Here is a 26,218-nt window from a genome sequence, read left to right as displayed (position 1 = left end):
CGTGGTTCACTAATACTGATAGAAAGGAAAACAACATCTGATAGGCGGAGATCACACACCCCTGTTATGTGATAGGCTCAGCCGATACGTCTCACAAGCCCACGCCTTTCAAAACACCGCAAGCCAACTGCGAGAGTACAACATGTAAACACCTGAGCTGATTGGCTGCATGTGACCTAGTAGACTCTCTAACACGAGCGATGCCGGAACCGCTGCTCTGATGGTTGTCATAGTTCCCACAGTAAACAGGTCCCCCTGCTACGTAACAGGCCATATTCAATGACCCTACACACCTCTAAATGTCAGCGCTCCAAGTCCTTATACCACACTAATCACATGACATCAAAAAGGCACAATTCACAGTTCGAACAACACGCCGCGATCACCAATGCCTAATGTGGCGGTTGCTATGGTAACCCGAATACAGAACTCAAACCCCGAATTTGGCCGCGTAAAGTGCCAACAAAACGTTACACACACAACATCACGATGGCATAGCTGACATCCACAACCGCCATCATCCTCACTAGCCTCCGCGGTCATTACGGTAGCCAATGTCAACCCCAATGTTGGCTGTCTACAGTGCCAATTCAGTACATGATGTGGCACCATGAGCCACTCTCAAAGCGGATGGCTAAGTTAATCTCGGGAAAAAGAGGGGCAAAAAGAATTGTATACGTTGTATGCTTAAAACATACATGTGTTCAGATCCAGCAAGCCTATCAAATAGTGTATAATATCTTTCCCAACCTGAACAACCATCTATTATTTTAATCCACAACAAGGCAAAAAAAGAAACAACAACCCATACCAATATCAAAAATTCTAATTTTCAAAGGAACCAAACAGAAACAACATGTGGCATAATCCAGTCAGTCATCTGCCAAATAATGTTGCACAACTACCCCATTATAAAACCTCATACCTCAAGAACAATAATATAAAATAGAACAATAAATAAGGAAAATAAATAAAATGTCAAAAATAATAATTCCACTCCATCATGTGGTATAAGAGGACCTATTACCCACCTAAATATCCAAAATATCTACCCAAATAGAATACCCTCTATAGGGTCGACAAGGTTTAACCTACCCCCCATCAGGGGGCTTCATCTCAAAAAGTGCAAAAGACCATGTCTCACATAGTGAAAATAAAATAAAAATAAAAATAAAAATAAAACTGTGCACTAACACTTTGAGTCCAACCATATTGGCCAGAGTATACACATATTAATCATTAAACTAACCCAAACGCGACATGTATAATAAAATGCCAGTCATTTCCAGGCATCTAAAGTCATAGACACAAACCGCCATACATTGACAACAAAAAATCACTATCAAATAACTGAGCATGTATAGAAAGCATACCAGTCACAGACATTACCAAAATATGGACATGTGACAAGTGCAATAAAGTAAGATTAAAAACAAAAAAACATAGCACACCTCATATATTTCTATATTCAAAATTAAATATCTAACGAATGGAAATCATGGTACACCATACTTGGTACAATTAGGTGAAGTAATTTCAACTCCAAAAAGGAAAAGTAACTCAAGAGTGGGAAGTAGACTCTCATTAGCCCTCATGGGCATAGAATCAATGGGTCAGTGGACTCTCACATCTCGTATCAATTATAGAAAGTTCTGCCACCCCGTCTGTATATTTAGACCTCTCGGGGCCAGTGTGCACAATTCATGAATCCAGCGTGCTTCTTTTCTCAGCAGTATCTTGGCTCGATTCCCTCCTCTTCGTAGGACTGGCACGTGATCGATAATTCTGAAGCGTAAGTCGCTCACAGTATGTCCTGCTTCCAGGAAATGGCGGGCCACCGGATGTTCTGCCTTTCCCGTGTTGATTGCCGATCTGATACTTGAGCGGTGATTCGCCATCCTTACTCTGGCGTCATCAGTTGTCTTGTCGGTATAGAATTTCCCACATGGGCAATTAAGTAAATATACGATGAATTGGGTTGTGCATGTCAGGAAGTATTTGATCTGATATCTCTTACGACAATCAGGATGTTGAAATGTCGTGCCAGTGTGCATGCTGTTACAGGTTACACAACTAATACATTTATAGCATCCAATTTTTCTCTTCAGCCAGGTTTGTTTCTCATTTTTTAAAGGGATATCAGTCTTTACTAGTAGATCTCTAAGACTCCTACCCCTGCGATATGCCAATCGTGGTGCTGCCCATTCAGTGAATGGTAATGTGGGGTCACTCTGGAGAATCTTCCATTCTTCCTTTATTGCTTTGGCAATCTGGTGTTGGTCTGGGTTATACGTGGTCACAAACGTGAGTTGGCGATTTGGTGTAATACTTTTGGTGCTTTGTTCTTGTTGGGCTAGGAGAGCCGATTCACGTTGTTGCTCCAAATTCTTTTTGTTATATCCGCGTTGAAGGAATCTTTGTGTCATTTCCGACAACTGAGCCTGCATCAGATCTGTATTTGTGTTGTTCCTTATCACCCTTTGGTATTGTGCTTTAGGAATGTTCCGTATGAGTGCAGGCTGGTGGCAACTTCTGGCATGTAGTAGTGTGTTACGGTCTGTTTTCTTCCGGAACAACGTGGTACCCAGCTTATTAGATGTTTTAAACACTCTGACATCCAGAAAATCAACTGTGACACTGTTGGCCGAATGTTGGAATTTAATGGTACTATCCATCCCGTTTAAGGTAAGGATCCAGTCGTTCAGGGCCTGTTCGCCATCCCGCCATATCAGAAAGACGTCGTCTATGTAACGACAATAGTATAGAATGGCATCCATTTGGTACACCTTCATTTGTATGGAATCATAGTCCGCCATAAACAGGTTGGCCAACGATGGTGCCATGTTTGACCCCATCGCGGTCCCTTCGATTTGTAAGTAAAAAGTGTTCTCGAACCGGAAAAAGTTATTCTCCAAGCATATCTTTAGAAGATCCACCAGAACCTCCTCTGGAGGACCCACATAGGGACTCTTTCGTAGATGGTTAACCACGGCTGCAATCCCCAATTTGTGGGGGATTACCGTGTACAGACTACAGACATCCATCGTCACAAGTAGATCAGTTGGTTGTAAATCATCTATTTGGGTAATAGATTGAATGAAGGCATTTGAGTCTTGTGTGTATGATTGCATCCTCTTAACCATTGGCTGCAGATGAAAGTCCAGAAACTCAGCAAGTGATTGAAGGAGTGATCCCCTTGCTGACACGATAGGCCTTCCTGGGGGGTGTGTGGGATCCTTATGGATTTTTGGTAACGTATAAATAATAGGTGTTATCGGATAATCTCTTTTAAGAAATTTCTGTTCCTGTGTGGTTATAAATCCCATTACACACCACCTGTCCAATTTTTCATCAATGTGTCTTTTCAGTTGATGAGTGGGATCCATTTGAAGGGTCCTGTAGGTCTTTCTATCTGTTAGTTGGCCCAGAAGTTCTGATCTATATTGTTGCACATCCATCACGACCACCGCCCCACCCTTATCTGCCGGGCGTATTATGATGGTCGTGTCTTCTGCTAGTGTTTTTAGTGCCTGTCTCTCTTCTTTAGATAGATTGTCCACTCTCCGCCTGTTGGGGATTTCTTTGGAGACATGATTCAAATAGTTCGTGTATGCAGTAATGGATGGGTTTTGCGACTTTGGGTCAAATGTTCCAGGTGTTTGGAAGGGTGTTATTTCACTATTATCTGTCTGATAGTACTCTTTTAGTCTCAAATTCCTCCCAAATTTTTGAATGTCGATATAAGTGTCAAATGAATTAAGCTTCATTGTCGGAACATAGGATAAACCCTTATTCAATAGGGAGTTTTCTGGCTGTGAAAGCGGTCTCGAACTGATATTAAATACGTTATTGCTCATCTCCTCTGTATTGGAGGGTGGCGTGACATGCCCCCCCCTCCTCGTGTGTGGCCTGTGCCTCGTCCTAAAAAACGAACCGAAGTAGTGTTGGATGGAGTATATGAGGTGCCTCTATTATTCGCTCCCCTCATATTGTCCCACTGTTGTCCTCTATTAGCCCCTCTGGATCTTGTGGTGATACCTCGATATGAAGAGTCTCCGCTAGTTGTTGCTACCTCTGGGTCTGAGCTATCACCCGAGCTGGTATCAACCGTGTTGATGTTTCTCTTCGTGAATCTTCTTTCACGTCTTGATCTATAGTTCTGTCTCTCATCTGGTGATAACATCCAACGATATACACTCTTATATGTGTAGTCTTGGTGAACTGTTTGGAGTTTTCTATTTTTGAAAGCAATGAGTTCTTGTTTATATAATTTGACTTGTTGTGTTAATTTGTCTATCCAATCAACGCTCTTGTCTGCTCTGAGTGTGTTGAGTTGTTCTGCTTCAAATACTTGGATTTCAGTTCTCACTTCTTGGAGTAGTCGTCCCGCTTCTCTAATCACAAGAAGCATGAGATCAAATGAGCACTTGTTAAGGATTTTGCACCAGTTGGTACAAAATTCAGCGTTTGATCTCCCAATAGTGGGGATGTTTTTCACTCTAAATCCTCGTGGCAATAGTCTCTTTTTGTGGTAGTCAGAAAGATATATACCATGGAGGTTGAGATCTATCTCACGTTGTTTCAATTTAGCCAGTGTGTTGTACAGAGACTGACATGACTCTTCTACCTGTTGTTCTTCAATAGAGCCAAATCTGATGGCCTCTGCATCTTCGTCCGTGAACGTAAAGATGTCCTCATGTCTCTCTTCCATATTCTCACTCTGAGTTACATCAGGTGTTTCCATGTTATCAGTATTGAGTTCAGTCATAGTAATAAAAATGAGGCACAAATAATGAAAAGAAGGGAAATGATTTGAGCTGAATCAGCAAAACTGTGGGTGCACTGTACCGTAGGAGCATAGGTAGAAGTTTGTAAGTGGTATATGCACTCTCACCAACAGACCGCAACTTGCCAGGGTGCTATAGCCAGGTATTTAGAAAATGAGGAGATGAAAGCACTCACTGGACTATGGACAGCAGTATCAAATAAAATATCCTTTATTGTGACGTTTCGGGACCAACAGCGTCCCTTCTTCTGACAAACAACAGGGGAAAAAAGCAAACATTTAAAGGCCCCTAAACCACTCCCCATAGTGTCCTACCAATCAAAATGTGCCATGTGCAAAGGTGCAAAACCGGCATTGATCCTAGTGTTTAAGACTCAAATACACATTAACTTAGTGAAAAGTGTACATAGATTCATGCCTGTGTATATATAATATTATCTCTGTGTGTGTGTGGTGTAATCCCCCACAAATTGGGGATTGCAGCCGTGGTTAACCATCTACGAAAGAGTCCCTATGTGGGACCCCCAGAGGAGGTTCTGGTGGATCTTCTAAAGATATGCTTGGAGAATAACTTTTTCCGGTTCGAGAACACTTTTTACTTACAAATCGAAGGGACCGCGATGGGGTCAAACATGGCACCATCGTTGGCCAACCTGTTTATGGCGGACTATGAGTCCATACAAATGAAGGTGTACCAAATGGATGCCATTCTATACTATTGTCGTTACATAGACGACGTCTTTCTGATATGGCGGGATGGCGAACAGGCCCTGAACGACTGGATCCTTACCTTAAACGGGATGGATAGTACCATTAAATTCCAACATTCGGCCAACAGTGTCACAGTTGATTTTCTGGATGTCAGAGTGTTTAAAACATCTAATAAGCTGGGTACCACGTTGTTCCAGAAGAAAACAGACCGTAACACACTACTACATGCCAGAAGTTGCCACCAGCCTGCACTCATACGGAACATTCCTAAAGCACAATACCAAAGGGTGATAAGGAACAACACAAATACAGATCTGATGCAGACTCAGTTGTCAGAAATGACACAAAGATTCCTTCAACGCGGATATAACAAAAAGAATTTGGAGCAACAACGTGAATCGGCTCTCCTAGCCCAACAAGAACAAAGCACCAAAAGTATTACACCAAATCGCCAACTCACGTTTGTGACCACGTATAACCCAGACCAACACCAGATTGCCAAAGCAATAAAGGAAGAATGGAAGATTCTCCAGAGTGACCCCACATTACCATTCACTGAATGGGCAGCACCACGATTGGCATATCGCAGGGGTAGGAGTCTTAGAGATCTACTAGTAAAGACTGATATCCCTTTAAAAAATGAGAAACAAACCTGGCTGAAGAGAAAAATTGGATGCTATAAATGCATTAGTTGTGTAACCTGTAACAGCATGCACACTGGCACGACATTTCAACATCCTGATTGTCGTAAGAGATATCAGATCAAATACTTCCTGACATGCACAACCCAATTCATCGTATATTTACTTAATTGCCCATGTGGGAAATTCTATACCGGCAAGACAACTGATGACGCCAGAGTAAGGATGGCGAATCACCGCTCAAGTATCAGATTGGCAATCAACACGGGAAAGGCAGAACATCCGGTGGCCCGCCATTTCCTGGAAGCAGGACATACTGTGAGCGACTTACGCTTCAGAATTATCGATCACGTGCCAGTCCTACGAAGAGGAGGGAACCGAGCCAAGATACTGCTGAGAAAAGAAGCACGCTGGATTCATGAATTGTGCACACTGGCCCCGAGAGGTCTAAATATACAGACAGGGTGGCAGAACTTTCTATAATTGATACGAGATGTGAGAGTCCACTGACCCATTGATTCTATGCCCATGAGGGCTAATGAGAGTCTACTTCCCACTCTTGAGTTACTTTTCCTTTTTGGAGTTGAAATTACTTCACCTAATTGTACCAAGTATGGTGTACCATGATTTCCATTCGTTAGATATTTAATTTTGAATATAGAAATATATGAGGTGTGCTATGTTTTTATTTGTTTTTAATCTTACTTTATTGCACTTGTCACATGTCCATATTTTGGTAATGTCTGTGACTGGTATGCTTTCTATACATGCTCAATTATTTGATAGTGATTTTTTGTTGTCAATGTATGGCGGTTTGTGTCTATGACTTTAGATGCCTGGAAATGACTGGCATTTTATTCTACATGTCGCGTTTGGGTTAGTTTAATGATTAATATGTGTATACTCTGGCCAATATGGTTGGACTCAAAGTGTTAGTGCACAGTTTTATTTTTATTTTTATTTTTATTTTATTTTCACTATGTGAGACATGGTCTTTTGCACTTTTTGAGATGAAGCCCCCTGATGGGGGGTAGGTTAAACCTTGTCGACCCTATAGAGGGTATTCTATTTGGGTAGATATTTTGGATATTTAGGTGGGTAATAGGTCCTCTTATACCACATGATGGAGTGGAATTATTATTTTTGACATTTTATTTATTTTCCTTATTTATTGTTCTATTTTATATTATTGTTCTTGAGGTATGAGGTTTTATAATGGGGTAGTTGTGCAACATTATTTGGCAGATGACTGACTGGATTATGCCACATGTTGTTTCTGTTTGGTTCCTTTGAAAATTAGAATTTTTGATATTGGTATGGGTTGTTGTTTCTTTTTTTGCCTTGTTGTGGATTAAAATAATAGATGGTTGTTCAGGTTGGGAAAGATATTATACACTATTTGATAGGCTTGCTGGATCTGAACACATGTATGTTATAAGCATACAACGTATACAGTTCTGTTTGCCCCTCTTTTTCCCGAGATTAACTTAGCCATCCGCTTTGAGAGTGGCTCATGGTGCCACATCATGTACTGAATTGGCACTGTAGACAGCCAACATTGGGGTTGACATTGGCTACCGTAATGACCGCGGAGGCTAGTGAGGATGATGGCGGTTGTGGATGTCAGCTATGCCATCGTGATGTTGTGTGTGTAACGTTTTGTTGGCACTTTACGCGGCCAAATTCGGGGTTTGAGTTCTGTATTCGGGTTACCATAGCAACCGCCACATTAGGCATTGGTGATCGCGGCGTGTTGTTCGAACTGTGAATTGTGCCTTTTTGATGTCATGTGATTAGTGTGGTATAAGGACTTGGAGCGCTGACATTTAGAGGTGTGTAGGGTCATTGAATATGGCCTGTTACGTAGCAGGGGGACCTGTTTACTGTGGGAACTATGACAACCATCAGAGCAGCGGTTCCGGCATCGCTCGTGTTAGAGAGTCTACTAGGTCACATGCAGCCAATCAGCTCAGGTGTTTACATGTTGTACTCTCGCAGTTGGCTTGCGGTGTTTTGAAAGGCGTGGGCTTGTGAGACGTATCGGCTGAGCCTATCACATAACAGGGGTGTGTGATCTCCGCCTATCAGATGTTGTTTTCCTTTCTATCAGTATTAGTGAACCACGGACAATATTGAGCATGTATATGATCGGATACGGTTTATGACAAATTAACACCACACACACACAGAGATAATATTATATATACACAGGCATGAATCTATGTACACTTTTCACTAAGTTAATGTGTATTTGAGTCTTAAACACTAGGATCAATGCTGGTTTTGCACCTTTGCACATGGCACATTTTGATTGGTAGGACACTATGGGGAGTGGTTTAGGGGCCTTTAAATGTTTGCTTTTTTCACCTGTTGTTTATCAGAAGAAGGGACGCTGTTGGTCCCGAAACGTCACAATAAAGGATATTTTATTTGATACTGCTGTCCATAGTCCAGTGAGTGCTTTCATCTCCTCATTTTCTAGTTACAGTTATAGATATATAGTTACAGTTATAGTTATATAGTTACAGTTATAGATATAGTTACAGATATAGTTATATAGTTACAGATATAGATATATAGTTACAGATATAGTTACATAGTTATAGATATATAGTTACAGATATAGAAATATAGTTATAGATATAGTTACAGTTATAGTTATATAGTTACAGATATAGATATATAGTTACAGTTATAGATATATAGTTACAGATATAGTTATATAGTTACAGATATAGATATATAGTTACAGATACAGTTATATAGTTACATTTATAGATATATAGTTACAGATATAGTTATATAGTTACAGATATAGATATATAGTTACAGATACAGTTATATAGTTACAGATATAGTTATATAGTTACAGATATAGATATATAGTTACAGATATAGTTACATAGTTACAGATATAGATATATAGTTACAGATATAGAAATATAGTTACAGATATAGAAATATAGTTATAGATATAGTTACAGTTATAGTTATATAGTTACAGATATAGTTACATAGTTACAGATATAGATATATAGTTACAGATATAGTTATATAGTTACAGATATAGATATATAGTTACAGATACAGTTATATAGTTACATTTATAGATATATAGTTACAGATATAGTTATATAGTTACAGATACAGTTATATAGTTACATTTATAGATATATAGTTACAGATATAGTTATATAGTTACAGATATAGTTATATAGTTACAGATATAGATATATAGTTACAGATATAGTTATATAGTTACAGATATAGTTATATAGTTACAGTTATAGATATATAGTTACAGATATAGATATATAGTTACAGATATAGTTATATAGTTACAGATACAGTTATATAGTTACAGATATAGTTACAGATATAGATATATAGTTACAGATATAGTTATATAGTTACAGATACAGTTATATAGTTACAGATATAGTTAGATATAGTTATATAGTTACAGATATAGATATATAGTTACAGTTATAGATATATAGTTATAGATATAGTTACAGATATAGTTATATAGTTACAGATATAGTTATATAGTTACAGATATAGATATATAGTTACAGATATAGTTATATAGTTACAGTTAGAGTGCCTATTAAGACCCAGATTATGAGTGGCGCCTTAATAGTTACGAACAAGCAATAAGGGGTTTATCACGGATGTTTGTGCGCTTTGGGTTTTTCACTCGTATTATAAGTTGAAAGTAAATGTGATCACTTGAGTGTAATTGTAGTTAACGCGCATCCGGTTAGCAAAACCTCGGAGCTCTGGTTAACTGTTCCACGAAACAAAAAACTGTCACAAAACACATAAAAAAAACCTTGTAAAAGGCACTTACCCCAACGCACAAAAAGCTTGTTCTAGCGCAGTTAACACTTGAGTGGGAGTGTTAAATAACGCTTGTACTCTTGCCCTAATTCAGTGACCCTAGAGGTTTTAAGGTTATGTTACCCCTGCATCAGTCTTATAACAGTAAAACTACAGAGCAAATAGCCATTTCCTATAATAATCTCAGACTTAGGTCACTTGTGTGTTTGCAGGTGACGATGGTGCAGGATGCAGAGAAGTCACCAAAGGAAAGAATGGTTTTCGGCCAAGTTTTCCAGCATCAAGGTAAGTGGCCGATAAAGAGTGTAGTGGATGCGCTGCTCTGGCTTTCTGTGCTGTGCTGGGTGCGCTGCTCTGGCATTCTGTGCAGTGCTGGGTGCGTTTCTCTGGCATTCTGTGCAGTGCTGGGTGTGCTGCTCTGGCATTCTGTGCAGTGCTGGGTGCACTACTCTGGCATTCAGTGCAGTGCTGGGTGCGTTGCTCTGGCATTCTGTGCAGTGCTGGGTGCGCTACTCTGGCGTGCAAGTGCTGGGTGCGCTACTCTGGCGTGCAGTGCTGGGTGCGCTGCTCTGGCATTCTGTGCAGTGCTGGGTGCGCTACTCTGGTATTCTGTGCAGTGCTGGGTGCGCTACTCTGGCATTCTGTGCAGTGCTGGGTGCGCTGCTCTGGCATTCTGTGCAGTGCTGGGTGCGCTGCTCTGGCATTCTGTGCAGTGCTGGGTGCGCTGCTCTGGCATTCTGTGCAGTGCTGGGTGCGCTACTCTGGCATTCTGTGCAGTGCTGGGTGCACTACTCTGGCATTCTGTGCAGTGCTGGGTGCGCTACTCTGGCATTCTGTGCAGTGCTGGGTGTGCTACTCTGGCATTCTGTGCAGTGCTGGGTGCGCTACTCTGGCATTCTGTGCAGTGCTGGGTGCGCTGCTCTGGCATTCAGTGCAGTGCTGGGTGCGCTACTCTGGCATTCTGTGCAGTGCTGGGTGCACTGCTCTGGCATTCTGTGCAGTGGTGGGTGCGCTGCTCTGGCATTCTGTGCAGTGGTGGGTGCGCTGCTCTGGCATTCTGTGCAGTTGTGGGTGCGCTGCTCTGGCATTCTGTGCTGTGCTGGGTGCGCTACTTTAGCATTCAGTGCAGTGCTGGGTGCGGTACTCTGGCATTCAGTGCAGTGCTGGGTGCGCTACTTTGGCATTCTGTGCAGTGCTGGGTGCGCTACTTTGGCATTCTGTGCAGTGCTGGGTGCGCTACTTTGGCATTCAGTGCAGTTCTGGGTGCGCTACTCTGGCATTCAGTGCAATGCTGGGTGCGCTACTCTGGCATTCAGTGCAATGCTGGGTGCGCTACTCTGGCATGCAGTGCAGTGCTGGGTGCGCTGCTCTGGCATTTTGTGCAAGTTTATGGTGTTTAAAGGTTTCAATGGCTGAACAAATGAGAATTTACCTGGGACTGGCACAACAGAAATGTGTTGGGAAAAGTACTGCAGTCTTTATTGATATCTGCCAGGGAGATACATTGCATGAGATAAGGTTACCCTATTTATTAAATTCCCAGCAAACACCAGGACATCATTATTCTGCATAGGTAGCATTCACTGTGGCACATGACAATACTTATCATTAGGCAAGGGGACAGAAAAGAAGCGTTTGTTTCACTGGAAATAGTCCGGAGAAAAGACAATGACTCTGGGGGGTAGATTTATCAAGCAGCGGATGCTGCAATCTAGCCCCGTAGTTTCAGGGTCGCTGGAAACAGAAGTTAAGAAGCAGCTGCTACTTAACTTCTCCTCCACATCTGAGGTAGCAGACTTCATCATCACGATCAGATATCAGATCAGAGGGTACAGAATGATGTGAGTACAGGTGACATATTAGTTACTGATGACAGAGCACATGAGAAGCGCATTACTGCAGTGTGTAGTGACGATGTACTGATGGGCACCAGAGGGTACAGAATGATGTGACTACAGGTGACATATTAGTTACATACTGATGACAGAGCACCTGAGAAGCGCATTACTGCAGTGTGTAGTGACGATGTACTGATGGGCACCAGAGGGTACAGTATAATGTGAGAACAGGTGACATATTAGTTACTGATGACAGAGCACATGAGAAGCGCATTACTGCAGTGTGTAGTGACGATGTATTGATGGGCACCAGAGGGTACAGTATGATTTGAGTACAGGTGACATATTAGGTACATACTGATGACAGAGCACATGAGAAGCACATTACTGCAGTGTGTAGTGACAATGTACGGATGGGCACCAGAGGGTACAGAATGATGAGAGTACAGGTGACATATTAGGTACATACTGATGACAGAGCACATGAGAAGCGCATTACTGCAGTGTGTAGTGACGATGTACTGATGGGCACCAGAGGGTACAGAATGATGTGAGTACAGGTGACATATTAGTTACTGATGAAAGAGCACATGAGAAGCGCATTACTGCAGTGTGTAGTGACGATGTACTGATGGGCACCAGAGGGTACAGAATGATGTGACTACAGGTGACATATTAGTTACTTACTGATGACAGAGCACATGAGAAGCGCATTACTGCAGTGTGTAGTGACGATGTACTGATGGGCACCAGAGGGTACAGAATGATGAGAGTACAGGTGACATATTAGTTACATACTGATGACAGAGCACATGAGAAGCGCATTACTGCAGTGTGTAGTGACGATGGGCACCAGAGGGCACAGAATGATGTGAGTACAGGTGACATATTAGTTACTGATGACAGAGCACATGAGAAGCGCATTACTGCAGTGTGTAGTGACTATGTACTGATGGGCACCAGAGGGTACAGTATAATGTGAGTACAGGTGACATATTAGTTACATACTGATGACAGAGCACATGAGAAGCGCATTACTACAGTGTGTAGTGACGATGTACTGATGGGCACCAGACGGTACAGTATGATGTGAGTACAGGTGACATATTAGTTACTGATGACAGAGCACATGAGAAGCGCATTACTGCAGTGTGTAGTGACGATGTACTGATGGGCACCAGAGGGTACAGTATAATGTGAGTACAGGTGGCATATTAGTTACATACTAATGACAGAGCACATGAGAAGCACATTACTGCAGTGTGTAGTGACAATGTACTGATGGGCACCAGAGGGTACAGTATGATGTGAGTACAGGTGACATATTAGGTACATACTGATGACAGAGCACATTAGAAGTGCATTACTGCAGTGTGTAGTGACAATGTACTGATGGGCACCAGAGGGTACAGAATGATGTGAGTACAGGTGACATATTAGTTACATACTGATGACAGAGCACATGAGAAGCACATTACTGCAGTGTGTAGCAGCGATGTATTGATGGGCACCAGAGGGTACAGTATGATGTGAGTACAGGTGACATATTAAATACATACTGATGACAGAGCATGACAAGCGCATTACTGCAGTGTGTAGTGACGATGTACTGATGGACACCAGAGGGTACAGTATGATATGAGTACAGGTGACATATTAGGTACATACTGATGACAGAGCACATGAGAAGCGCATTACTGCAGTGTGTAGTGACAATGTACTGATGGGCACTAGAGGGTACAGTATGATGTGAGTACAGGTGACATATTAGGTACATACTGATGACAGAGCACATGAGAAGCGCATTACTGCAGTGTGTAGTGACAATGTACTGATGGGCACCAGAGGGTACAGTATGATGTGAGTACAGGTGACATATTATGTACATATTGATGACAGAGCACATGAGAAGCACATTACTGCAGTGTGTAGTGACGATGTACTGATGGGCACCAAAGGGTACAAAATGATGTGAGTACAGGTGACATATTAGGTACATACTGATGACAGAGCATGAGAAGTGCATTACTGCAGTGTGTAGTGACGATGTACTGATGGCACCAGAGGGTACAGTATAATGTGAGTACAGGTGACATATTAGTTACTTACTAATGACAGAGCACATGAGAAGCGCATTACTGCAGTGTGTAGTGACAATGTACTGATGGGCACCAGAGGGTACAGTATGATGTGAGTACAGGTGACATATTAGTTACATACTGATGACAGAGCACATGAGAAGCGCATTACTGCAGTGTGTAGTGACAATGTACTGATGGGCACCAGAGGGTACATTATAATGTGAGTACAGGTGACATATTAGTTACATACTGATGACAGAGCACATGAGAAGCGCATTACTGCAGTGTGTAGTAACGATGTCCTGATTGGGAACCAGAGGGTACAGAATGATGTGACTACAGGTGACATATTAGGTACATACTGATTACAGAGCACATGAGAAGCGCATTACTGCAGTGTGTAGTGACGATGTACTGATGGGCACCAGAGGGTACAGTATGATGTGAGTACAGGTGACATATTAGTTACTGTTACGGTACCAACAGGATACCAAGGGTTAACACCAGATGAACAATGTCCTGAATATGGGATCAGCAACTCACAACCCAGCCAGTTTCCAGGTTTAAAACAGAATGACATTTATTAAAGGCTATATGCCTAGTATTTATGCAGGTCTGACCCCAGGTGGGGGGTTGAAAGAATATTGTACATTTAGATAGAGAGCAAACGCCCTTTGACATGCCACAATAGAACTACATTACTTAAGTAGATAACAATTTAAACACAAGAAAACAATGCAGTCCATCTTATCAACTAGAAGTCTGACTCTGGAGGTGATTAGACAATGGGAATGTTTATCACTAGACTTAATTAGAGCACACAATAGCTGATGCCAGCAACCTTGTATTTAGAAAATAGCTTCTCAAAGCTGAACAAGGTTAACCCTTCCAATACTGACAGAAGGGTCTGTCACATATCTGTCACATAGCTCCCCCCTTGTGGAACACTCCGGCAGACCCGGCTTGACCCTTTGGCGGGTCAACCTGGGGATGACCGGACTAGGAGGTGGTAGGCATGTCAGTTTGCCGGGACAATCCATCTGTATTCCCGCTATGAGAGAGAATTCCTGCCCGTAAAAATAAGGGTTCAACTTCTTCAGTGCCCAGACTAGGGCTAAACAGTCCTTCAAAATCTCATCAGCTTCTTTACGAGTTTTTTTGTACCTGCTCTTTATAGGTATCCACAATCCCTTCACACTGACATAGGGTGCCCTTGAGTTGCTGCACCTCACTATGAGCCAGCGTCAGCTTTTCCTCCAGTGTCACTAAGTTTGTCTTTAATGTTTCATGTTCCACTCTCAAGCTGGTGTTTTCTGCAGTCTGTCGGTGCAGCTTGTCTAGCAGAGATTCCTGTTCTAAACGTGCTTTTTCCTCTGCACTCCTCTTCTCTCCCGCTAGCACTGTTACATGATTATATAACGTGACCATTTCATCCTCTACGTGGCTCTTCTCCTTCATCAGCGCATTGTAACGGGACTTCCACTTATCAATAGCGGATAGAGATTTACTGAGCTCAGCGTCCTGGGGCTTAGCAGCAGGTGGGTCAGTCTCTGCTGCACGGATCTGGGCACGGGGTTAACATCAGCGGGACCCATGGGAGCATAGGCTGAAACAAGGGGGGCCAAGTTATTTCCAAGGAGAACATCAGCAGGTAAGTCCTTCTTGACCCCCACATTCACAGGTCTAGCGCCCACTCCCCAATCAAAATGTACCCTGGCAACAGGTAGGCGGAACACAGTGCCCCCAGCTACCCTCACAGCCACAGTGTCTCCAGTGTGCTGTTTCTCAGACACCAAGTTCTTTTGAAGCAAGGTTATGGTAGCACCAGTATCCCGTAGACCACTGACCTCCTTCCCATTCACTTTAACCAGTTGCCGGTTATTCCGGTGGGCAGCTTGCACGGGGTCTGCTTCATGTAGGCTGCCCCAGCATTCTGGCACCTCTACCTAGCGGGCCGCAGGCTGAGGATTACGTGGGATTCCGCCGGCGGGTCTTCTCCAGGACTGTGCTTGGTTCGCTGTGTTTAGGGGACACTCTGGTCTTTTGTGCCCTAGTTGCTTACATCCAAAGCACCGAATAGGTTGTGAGTAGCCCCGCGAATTGAACTGGGCTCTCTGAGGGTAGTTCGTGGCCTGGACCGACATCACCTCATGCAGAATTCCCAGGGGTTCCTCGGCTTGGGTGCTCAACACCTCATGAGCGGCTGGCTCCATTTGGTAATGGTGAGCAGCCGCCCTTGGGGCCAGGTTCGGTCTGACCTGGTTCCAAGCTTGTCTGCTCCGATTTTGGGTGCACTCGTGCCATATGTCCCCACTGCTTGCAGGTGTGGCATTGTATATTCGCCCATCCGTTGTATCGTGAGGGGGGTGGTGGATTCCCTGGGGCTGGGCGAAAAGGTGTCGCTGTGGGGTTGTTAGGCAGTAGAGGACTGGGTTGTCCCGTGGGTCGAGCGTACGTCTTAGGTAGTAGTCCATGGTGCCTCCTGGCATCAAAATGCTGGTCTGCTAATCTGGCTGCTTCGGTTAAGGTGAGGGGTTTTCGATCTCTCACCCATTCTTAGGCTTCTGGGGACAAACCGTTAAAGAATTGCTCCAACAGCATCAGTTGTTGCAATTCTTCCATGGTGGTAGCTTGGCTGGCCTGTATCCACCCCTGAGATGCTTGATCCAGCCTGTGGGCCCACTCTGCATGTGAATCTCTTTCTGGCTTGCGCAGGCCTCTAAACTTGCGCCGGTATGCCTCTGGGGTAATGGCATATCTTTCCAAGATCGCTCTCTTCACTTTAGCGTAATCCTTGCTGTCCTCCCTGGGTACAGCGCGATACGCTACCAATGCCCTACCGGCTAGCTTGCCTGCTAGCACCAGCACCCATACGGACTGCTCCAAATCATGTAACTCGCACAGTCTCTCAAAATCCTGTAAATACCCATCGATCTCATCCTTCTCCTCACAAAACATTTTAAAGGCATGGTATGGGATTTTGGGTCTTACTGGGTTGCTAAGTGCTTCCGAAATGGATTCTGCTCGGGAGGATGCATTCCGCGGACTGTGTGCCATCACGTACTCCTGCACATCTGCCATTACCACGGATAGCATGTCCCGTGGTACAGGTTGGGGTAAAAATTCCATCCTGGTCCTCATTTCCCTCTGGTATAGGGTCTCCTCCATGGCTGCTGGAGGCGTAGCGCTGCGAGCTCTGTCTCCCTCCATCTTAGTTAGTATTGTAGTAATCCCCCTCTTCCTGAGGTTACTGGCTTGTGTAGTTGCTCTTCTGGGCGATAAGGTTCATCCCGTCGCTTGCCACCAATTGTTACGGTACCAACAGGATACCAAGGGTTAACACCAGATGAACAATGTCCTAAATATGGGATCAGCAACTACACAACCCAGCCAGTTTCCAGGTTTAAAACAGAATGACATTTATTAAAGGCTATATGCCTTGTATTTATGCAGGTCTGACCCCAGGTGGGGGGTTGAAAGAATATTGTACATTTAGATAGAGAGCAAACGCCCTTTGACATGCCACAATAGAACTACATTACTTAAGTAGATAACAATTTAAACACAAGAAAACAATGCAGTCCATCTTATCAACTAGAAGTCTGACTCTGGAGGTGATTAGACAATGGGAATGTTTATCACTAGAATTAATTAGAGCACACAATAGCTGATGCCAGCAACCTTGTATTTAGAAAATAGCTTCTCAAAGCTGAACAAGGATAACCCTTCCAATACTGACAGAAGGGTCTGTCACATATCTGTCACAGTTACTGATGACAGAGCACATGAGAAGCGCATTACTGCAGTGTGTAGTGACGATGTACTGATGGGCACCAGAGGGTACAGTATGATGTGAGTACAGGTGACATATTAGTTACTTACTGATGACAGAGCACATGAGAAGCACATTACTGCAGTGTATAGTGACGATGTACTGATGGGCACCAGAGGGTACAGAATGATGTGAGTACAGGTGACATATTAGGTACATACTGATGACAGAGCACATGAGAAGCGCATTACTGCAGTGTGTAGTGACAATGTACTGATGGGCACCAGAGGGTACAGTATGCTGTGAGTACAGGTAACATATTAGGTACACACTGATGACAGAGCACATGAGAAGCGCATTACTGCAGTGTGTAGTGACGATATACTGATGGGCACCAGATGGTACAGTATGATGTGAGTACAGGTGACATATTAGATACATACTGATGACAGAGCACATGAGAAGCGCATTACTACAGTGTGTAGTGACGATGTACGGATGGGCATACAAAGAGAGAAGCGCTCTACCAGGAACAAACAACAGCTCAGTGGCTTGTTCTATGGCGATTTACCACCCGGAAGCAGCCTCTTTTAGACCAGTGTGCTTTTCACAGAAGAAAACTTTCCTGAAGTATATCAGTCTGATCCCGCCAAGTAAGGTCAGTCCAGCCCCGAAATACCAGGCAATTCTCCTCTGAACAAGGAACATGACAACCCCAGACGATCGTTTCGGCCTCCTATGGGCCTCGTCAGTGAGGTGCAGCCACATTCCTCTAAGCACACTGGGCAAGGAGTCCACGTCTGGTTTCCCCCATCACCCATAGGGAGACTTCCCCAGGGTCATAATAATTTGCATACAAAGAGAGAAGCGCTCTACCAGGAACGAACAACAGCTCAGTGGCTTGTTCTATGGCGATTTACCACCCGGAAGCAGCCTCTTTTAGACCAGTGTGCTTTTCACAGAAGAAAACTTTCCTGAAGTATATCAGTCTGATCCCGCAAAGTAAGGTCAGTCCAGCCCCGAAATACCAGGCAATTCTCCTCTGAACAAGGAACATGACAACCCCAGACGATCGTTTCGGCCTCCTATGGGCCTCGTCAGTGAGGTGCAGCCACATCCTCTAAGCACACTGGGCAAGGAGTCCACGTCTGGTTTCCCCCATCACCCATAGGGAGACTTCCGCAGGGACATAATAATTTGCATACAAAGAGAGAAGCGCTCTACCAGGAACGAACAACAGCTCAGTGGCTTGTTCTATGGCGATTTACCACCCGGAAGCAGCCTCTTTTAGACCAGTGTGCTTTTCACAGAAGAAAACTTTCCTGAAGTATATCAGTCTGATCCCGCCAAGTAAGGTCAGTCCAGCCCCGAAATACCAGGCAATTCTCCTCTGAACAAGGAACATGACAACCCCAGACGATCGTTTCGGCCTCCTATGGGCCTCGTCAGTGAGGTGCAGCCACATTCCTCTAAGCACACTGGGCAAGGAGCCCACGCCTGGTTTCCCCCATCACCCATAGGGAGACTTCCGCAGGGACATAATAATTTGCATACAAGGAGAGAAGCGCTCTACCAGGAACGAACAACAGCTCAGTGGCTTGTTCTATAGCGATTTACCACCCGGAAGCAGCCTCATTTAGACCAGTGTGCTTTTCACAGAAGAAAACTTTCCTGAAGTATATCAGTCTGATCCCGCCAAGTAAGGTCAGTCCAGCCCCGAAATACCAGGCAATTCTCCTCTGAACAAGGAACATGACAACCCCAGACGATCGTTTCGGCCTCCTATGGGCCTCGTCAGTGAGGTGCAGCCACATTCCTCTAAGCACACTGGGCAAGGAGTCCACGTCTGGTTTCCCCCATCACCCATATCGAGACTTCCCCAGGGTCATAATAATTTGCATACAAAGAGAGAAGCGCTCTACCAGGAACGAACAACAGCTCAGTGGCTTGTTCTATGGCGATTTACCACCCGGAAGCAGCCTCTTTTAGACCAGTGTGCTTTTCACAGAAGAAAACTTTCCTGAAGTATATCAGTCTGATCCCGCCAAGTAAGGTCAGTCCAGCCCCGAAATACCAGGCAATTCTCCTCTGAACAAGGAACATGACAACCCCAGACGATCGTTTCGGCCTCCTGTGGGCCTCGTCAGTGAGGAGGCCGAAACGATCGTCTGGGGTTGTCATGTTCCTTGTTCAGAGGAGAATTGCCTGGTATTTCGGAGCTGGACTGACCATGTCGGCAGGATCAGATTGATATACTACAGGAACGTTTTCCTCTGTGAAAAGCACAATTGGGCAGAAAGAAGCTACTACCAGGTGGCAACCGGGCCATAGAACAAGCTATTGATGCTGCTGTTCGTTCCTGGCAGACTGCTTCTCATTCTGTTTTGCATATGTAAATATGACCCTTGGGATAGTCTCCCTAAGGGTGATGGGGGAAACCAGACGTGGACTCCTTGCCCAATGTGTTTAGAGGGATATGGTTGCACCTCACTGACGAGGCCCAAAGGAGGCCGAAACGATCGTCTGGGGTTGTCATGTTCCTTGTTCAGAGGAGAATTGCCTGGTATTTCGGGGCTGGACTGACCATGTCGGCAGGATCAGACTGATATACTACAGGAAAGTTTTCCTCTGTGAAAAGCACAATTGGGCATAAAGAAGCTACTACCAGGTGGCAACCGGGCCATAAAACAAGCTATTGATGCTGCTGTTCGTTCCTGGCAAACTGCTTCTCATTCTGTTTTGCATATGTAAATATGACCCTTGGGATAGTCTCCCTAAGGGTGATGGGGGAAACCAAACGTGGACTCCTTGCCCAATGTGTTTAGAGGGATATGGCTGCACCTCACTGACGAGGCCCAAAGGAGGCCGAAATGATCGTCTGGGGTTGTCATGTTCCTTGTTCAGAGGAGAATTGCCTGGTATTTCGGGGCTGGACTGACCATGTCGGCAGGATCAGACTGATATACTACAGGAAAGTTTTCCTCTGTGAAAAGCACTATTGGGCAGAAAGAAGCTACTACCAGGTGGCAACCGGGCCATAGAACAAGCTATTGATGCTGCTGTTCGTTCCTGGCAGACTGCTTCTCATTCTGTTTTGCATATGTAAATATGACCCTTGGGATAGTCTCCCTAAGGGTGATGGGGGAAACCAGACGTGGACTCCTTGCCCAATGTGTTTAGAGGGATATGGCTGCACCTCACTGACGAGGCCCAAAGGAGGCCGAAACGATCGTCTGGGGTTGTCATGTTCCTTGTTCAGAGGAGAATTGCCTGGTATTTCGGGGCTGGACTGACCATGTCGGCAGGATCAGACTGATATACTACAGGAAAGTTTTCCTCTGTGAAAAGCACAATTGGGCAGAAAGAAGCTACTACCAGGTGGCAACCGGGCCACAGAACAAGCTATTGATGCTGCTGTTCGTTCCTGGCAGACTGCTTCTCATTCTGTTTTGCATATGTAAATATGACCCTTGGGATAGTCTCCCTAAGGGTGATGGGGGAAACCAGACGTGGACTCCTTGCCCAATGTGTTTAGAGGGATATGGCTGCACCTCACTGACGAGGCCCAAAGGAGGCCGAAACGATCGTCTGGGGTTGTCATGTTCCTTGTTCAGAGGAGAATTGCCTGGTATTTCGGGGCTGGACTGACCATGTCGGCAGGATCAGACTGATATACTACAGGAAAGTTTTCCTCTGTGAAAAGCACAATTGGGCAGAAAGAAGCTACTACCAGGTGGCAACCGGGCCATAGAACAAGCTATTGATGCTGCTGTTCGTTCCTGGCAGACTGCTTCTCATTCTGTTTTGCATATGTAAATATGACCCTTGGGATAGTCTCCCTAAGGGTGATGGGGGAAACCAGACGTGGACTCCTTGCCCAATGTGTTTAGAGGGATATGGCTGCACCTCACTGACGAGGCCCAAAGGAGGCCGAAACGATCGTCTGGGGTTGTCATGTTCCTTGTTCAGAGGAGAATTGCTTGGTATTTCGGGGCTGGACTGACCATGTTGGCAGGATCAGACTGATATACTACAGGAAAGTTTTCCTCTGTGAAAAGCACAATTGGGCAGAAAGAAGCTACTACCAGGTGGCAACCGGGCCATAGAACAAGCTATTGATGCTGCTGTTCGTTCCTGGCAGACTGCTTCTCATTCTGTTTTGCATATGTAAATATGACCCTTGGGATAGTCTCCCTAAGGGTGATGGGGGAAACCAGACGTGGACTCCTTGCCCAATGTGTTTAGAGGGATATGGCTGCACCTCACTGACGAGGCCCAAAGGAGGCCGAAACGATCGTCTGGGGTTGTCATGTTCCTTGTTCAGAGGAGAATTGCCTGGTATTTCGGGGCTGGACTGACCATGTCGGCAGGATCAGACTGATATACTACAGGAAAGTTTTCCTCTGTGAAAAGCACAATTGGGCAGAAAGAAGCTACTTCCAGGTGGCAACCGGGCCATAGAACAAGCTATTGATGCTGCTGTTCGTTCCTGGCAGACTGCTTCTCATTCTGTTTTGCATATGTAAATATGACCCTTGGGATAGTCTCCCTAAGGGTGATGGGGGAAACCAGACGTGGACTCCTTGCCCAATGTGTTTAGAGGGATATGGCTGCACCTCACTGACGAGGCCCAAAGGAGGCCGAAACGATCGTCTGGGGTTGTCATGTTCCTTGTTCAGAGGAGAATTGCCTGGTATTTCGGGGCTGGACTGACCATGTCGGCAGGATCAGACTGATATACTACAGGAAAGTTTTCCTCTGTGAAAAGCACAATTGGGCAGAAAGAAGCTACTACCAGGTGGCAACCGGGCCATAGAACAAGCTATTGATGCTGCTGTTCGTTCCTGGCAGACTGCTTCTCATTCTGTTTTGCATATGTAAATATGACCCTTGGGATAGTCTCCCTAAGGGTGATGGGGGAAACCAGACGTGGACTCCTTGCCCAATGTGTTTAAAGGGATATGGCTGCACCTCACTGACGAGGCCCAAAGGAGGCCGAAACGATCGTCTGGGGTTGTCATGTTCCTTGTTCAGAGGAGAATTGCCTGGTATTTCGGGGCTGGACTGACCATGTCGGCAGGATCAGACTGATATACTACAGGAAAGTTTTCCTCTGTGAAAAGCACAATTGGGCAGAAAGAAGCTACTACCAGGTGGCAACCGGGCCATAGAACAAGCTATTGATGCTGCTGTTCGTTCCTGGCAGACTGCTTCTCATTCTGTTTTGCATATGTAAATATGACCCTTGGGATAGTCTCCCTAAGGGTGATGGGGGAAACCAGACGTGGACTCCTTGCCCAATGTGTTTAGAGGGATATGGCTGCACCTCACTGACGAGGCCCAAAGGAGGCCGAAACGATCGCCTGGGGTTGTCATGTTCCTTGTTCAGAGGAGAATTGCCTGGTATTTCGGGGCTGGACTGACCATGTCGGCAGGATCAGACTGATATACTACAGGAAAGTTTTCCTCTGTGAAAAGTACAATTGGGCAGAAAGAAGCTACTACCAGGTGGCAACCGGGCCATAGAACAAGCTATTGATGCTGCTGTTCGTTCCTGGCAGACTGCTTCTCATTCTGTTTTGCATATGTAAATATGACCCTTGGGATAGTCTCCCTAAGGGTGATGGGGGAAACCAGACGTGGACTCCTTGCCCAATGTGTTTAGAGGGATATGGCTGCACCTCACTGACGAGGCCCAAAGGAGGCCGAAACGATCGTCTGGGGTTGTCATGTTCCTTGTTCAGAGGAGAATTGCCTGGTATTTCGGGGCTGGACTGACCATGTCGGCAAGATCAGACTGATATACTACAGGAAAGTTTTCCTCTGTGAAAAGCACAATTGGGCAGAAAGAAGCTACTACCAGGTGGCAACCGGGCCATAGAACAAGCTATTGTTGCTGCTGTTTGTTCCTGGCAGACTGCTTCTCATTCTGTTTTGCATATGTAAATATGACCCTTGGGATAGTCTCCCTAAGGGTGATGGGGGAAACCAGACGTGGACTCCTTGCCCAATGTGTTTAGAGGGATATGGCTGCACCTCACTGACGAGGCCCAAAGGAGGCCGAAACGATCGTCTGGGGTTGTCATGTTCCTTGTTCAGAGGAGAATTGCCTGGTATTTCGGGGCTGGACTGACCATGTCGGCAGGATCAGACTGATATACTACAGGAAAGTTTTCCTCTGTGAAAAGCACAATTGGGCAGAAAGAAGCTACTACCAGGTGGCAACCGGCCAATAGAACAAGCTATTGATGCTGCTGTTCGTTCCTGGCAGACTGCTTCTCATTCTGTTTTGCATATGTAAATATGACCCTTGGGATAGTCTCCCTAAGGGTGATGGGGGAAACCAGACGTGGACTCCTTGCCCAATGTGTTTAGAGGGATATGGCTGCACCTCACTGACGAGGCCCAAAGGAGGCCGAAACGATCGTCTGGGGTTGTCATGTTCCTTGTTCAGAGGAGAATTGCCTGGTATTTCGGGCTGGACTGACCATGTCGGCAGGATCAGACTGATATACTACAGGAAAGTTTTCCTCTGTGAAAAGCACAATTGGGCAGAAAGAAGCTACTACCAGGTGGCAACCGGGCCATAGAACAAGCTATTGATGCTGCTGTTTGTTCCTGGCAGACTGCTTCTCATTCTGTTTTGCATATGTAAATATGACCCTTGGGATAGTCTCCCTAAGGGTGATGGGGGAAACCAGACGTGGACTCCTTGCCCAATGTGTTTAGAGGGATATGGCTGCACCTCACTGACGAGGCCCAAAGGAGGCCGAAACGATCGTCTGGGGTTGTCATGTTCCTTGTTCAGAGGAGAATTGCCTGGTATTTCGGGGCTGGACTGACCATGTCGGCAGGATCAGACTGATATACTACAGGAAAGTTTTCCTCTGTGAAAAGCACAATTGGGCAGAAAGAAGCTACTACCAGGTGGCAACCGGGCCATAGAACAAGCTATTGATGCTGCTGTTCGTTCCTGGCAGACTGCTTCTCATTCTGTTTTGCATATGTAAATATGACCCTTGGGATAGTCTCCCTAAGGGTGATGGGGGAAACCAGACGTGGACTCCTTGCCCAATGTGTTTAGAGGGATATGGCTGCACCTCACTGACGAGGCCCAAAGGAGGCCGAAACGATCGTCTGGGGTTGTCATGTTCCTTGTTCAGAGGAGAATTGCCTGGTATTTCGGGGCTGGACTGACCATGTCGGCAGGATCAGACTGATATACTACAGGAAAGTTTTCCTCTGTGAAAAGCACAATTGGGCAGAAAGAAGCTACTACCAGGTGGCAACCGGGCCATAGAACAAGCTATTGATGCTGCTGTTCGTTCCTGGCAGACTGCTTCTCATTCTGTTTTGCAGATGTACGGATGGGCACCAGAGGGTACAGTATGATGTGAGTACAGGTGACATATTAGGTACATACAGATGACAGAGCACATGAGAAGCGCATTACTGTAGTGTATAGTGACGATGTACTGATGGGCACCAGAGGGTACAGTATAATGTGAGTACAGGTGACATATTAGATACATACTGATGACAGAGCACATGAGAAGCGCATTACTACAGTATGTAGTGACGATGTACGGATGGGCACCAGAGGGTACAGAATGATGTGACTATAGGTGACATATTAGGTACATACTGATGACAGAGCACATGAGAAGCGCATTACTGCAGTGTGTAGTGACAATGTACTGATGGGCACCAGAGGGTACAGTATGATGTGAGTACAGGTGACATATTAGGTACACACTGATGACAGAGCACATGAGAAATGCATTACTGCAGTGTGTAGTGACGATGTACTGATGGGCACCAGAGGGTACAGTATGATGTGAGTACAGGTGACATATTAGTTACATACTGATGACAGAGCACATGAGAAGCGCATTACTGCAGTGTGTAGTGACAATGTACTGATGGGCACCAGAGGGTACAGTATGATGTGAGTACAGGTGACATATTAGTTACATACTGATGACAGAGCACATGAGAAGCGCATTACTGCAGTGTGTAGTGACGATGTACTGATGGGCACCAGAGGGTACAGTATAATGTGAGTACAGGTGACATATTAGGTACATACTGATGACAGAGCACATGAGTAGCGCATTACTGCAGTGTGTAGTGACGATGTACTGATGGGCACCAGAGGGTACAGTATGATGTGAGTACAAGTGACATATTAGGTACATTCTGATGACAGAGCACATGAGAAGCGCATTACTGCAGTGTGTAGTGATGATGTACTGATGGGAACCAGAGGGTACAGTATGATGTGAGTACAAGTGACATATTAGGTACATACTGATGACAGAGCACATGAGAAGCGCATTACTACAGTGTGTAGTGACAATGTACTGATGGGCACCAGAGGGTACAGTATGATGTGAGTACAGGTGACATATTAGTTACATACTAATGACAGAGCACATGAGAAGCGCATTACTGCAGTGTGTAGTGACAATGTACGGATGGGCACCAGAGGGTACAGTATGATGTGAGTACAGGTGACATATTAGTTACATACTGATGACAGAGCA

The 26,218-nt window shown here is 45.0% G+C and overlaps 1 protein-coding gene across 1 annotated transcript in view; it reads left to right on the top strand.

Annotated features, from left to right (window-relative positions):
• TPP1 (tripeptidyl peptidase 1) overlaps positions 1-26,218 on the top strand; it is a 328,779-nt gene that overhangs the window by 224,923 nt on the left and 77,638 nt on the right. Inside the window, exon 7 of the mRNA XM_053708854.1 lies at positions 10,194-10,266. Within this exon, the coding sequence (XP_053564829.1) occupies positions 10,194-10,266 (73 nt within the window). The remainder of the gene's footprint in view (positions 1-10,193; positions 10,267-26,218) is intronic.

Source organism: Bombina bombina, chromosome 3, assembly GCF_027579735.1.
Source record: "Bombina bombina isolate aBomBom1 chromosome 3, aBomBom1.pri, whole genome shotgun sequence".
Lineage (NCBI taxonomy): Eukaryota > Metazoa > Chordata > Amphibia > Anura > Bombinatoridae > Bombina > Bombina bombina.
This window is presented reverse-complemented; position numbering and strand designations above follow the sequence as displayed.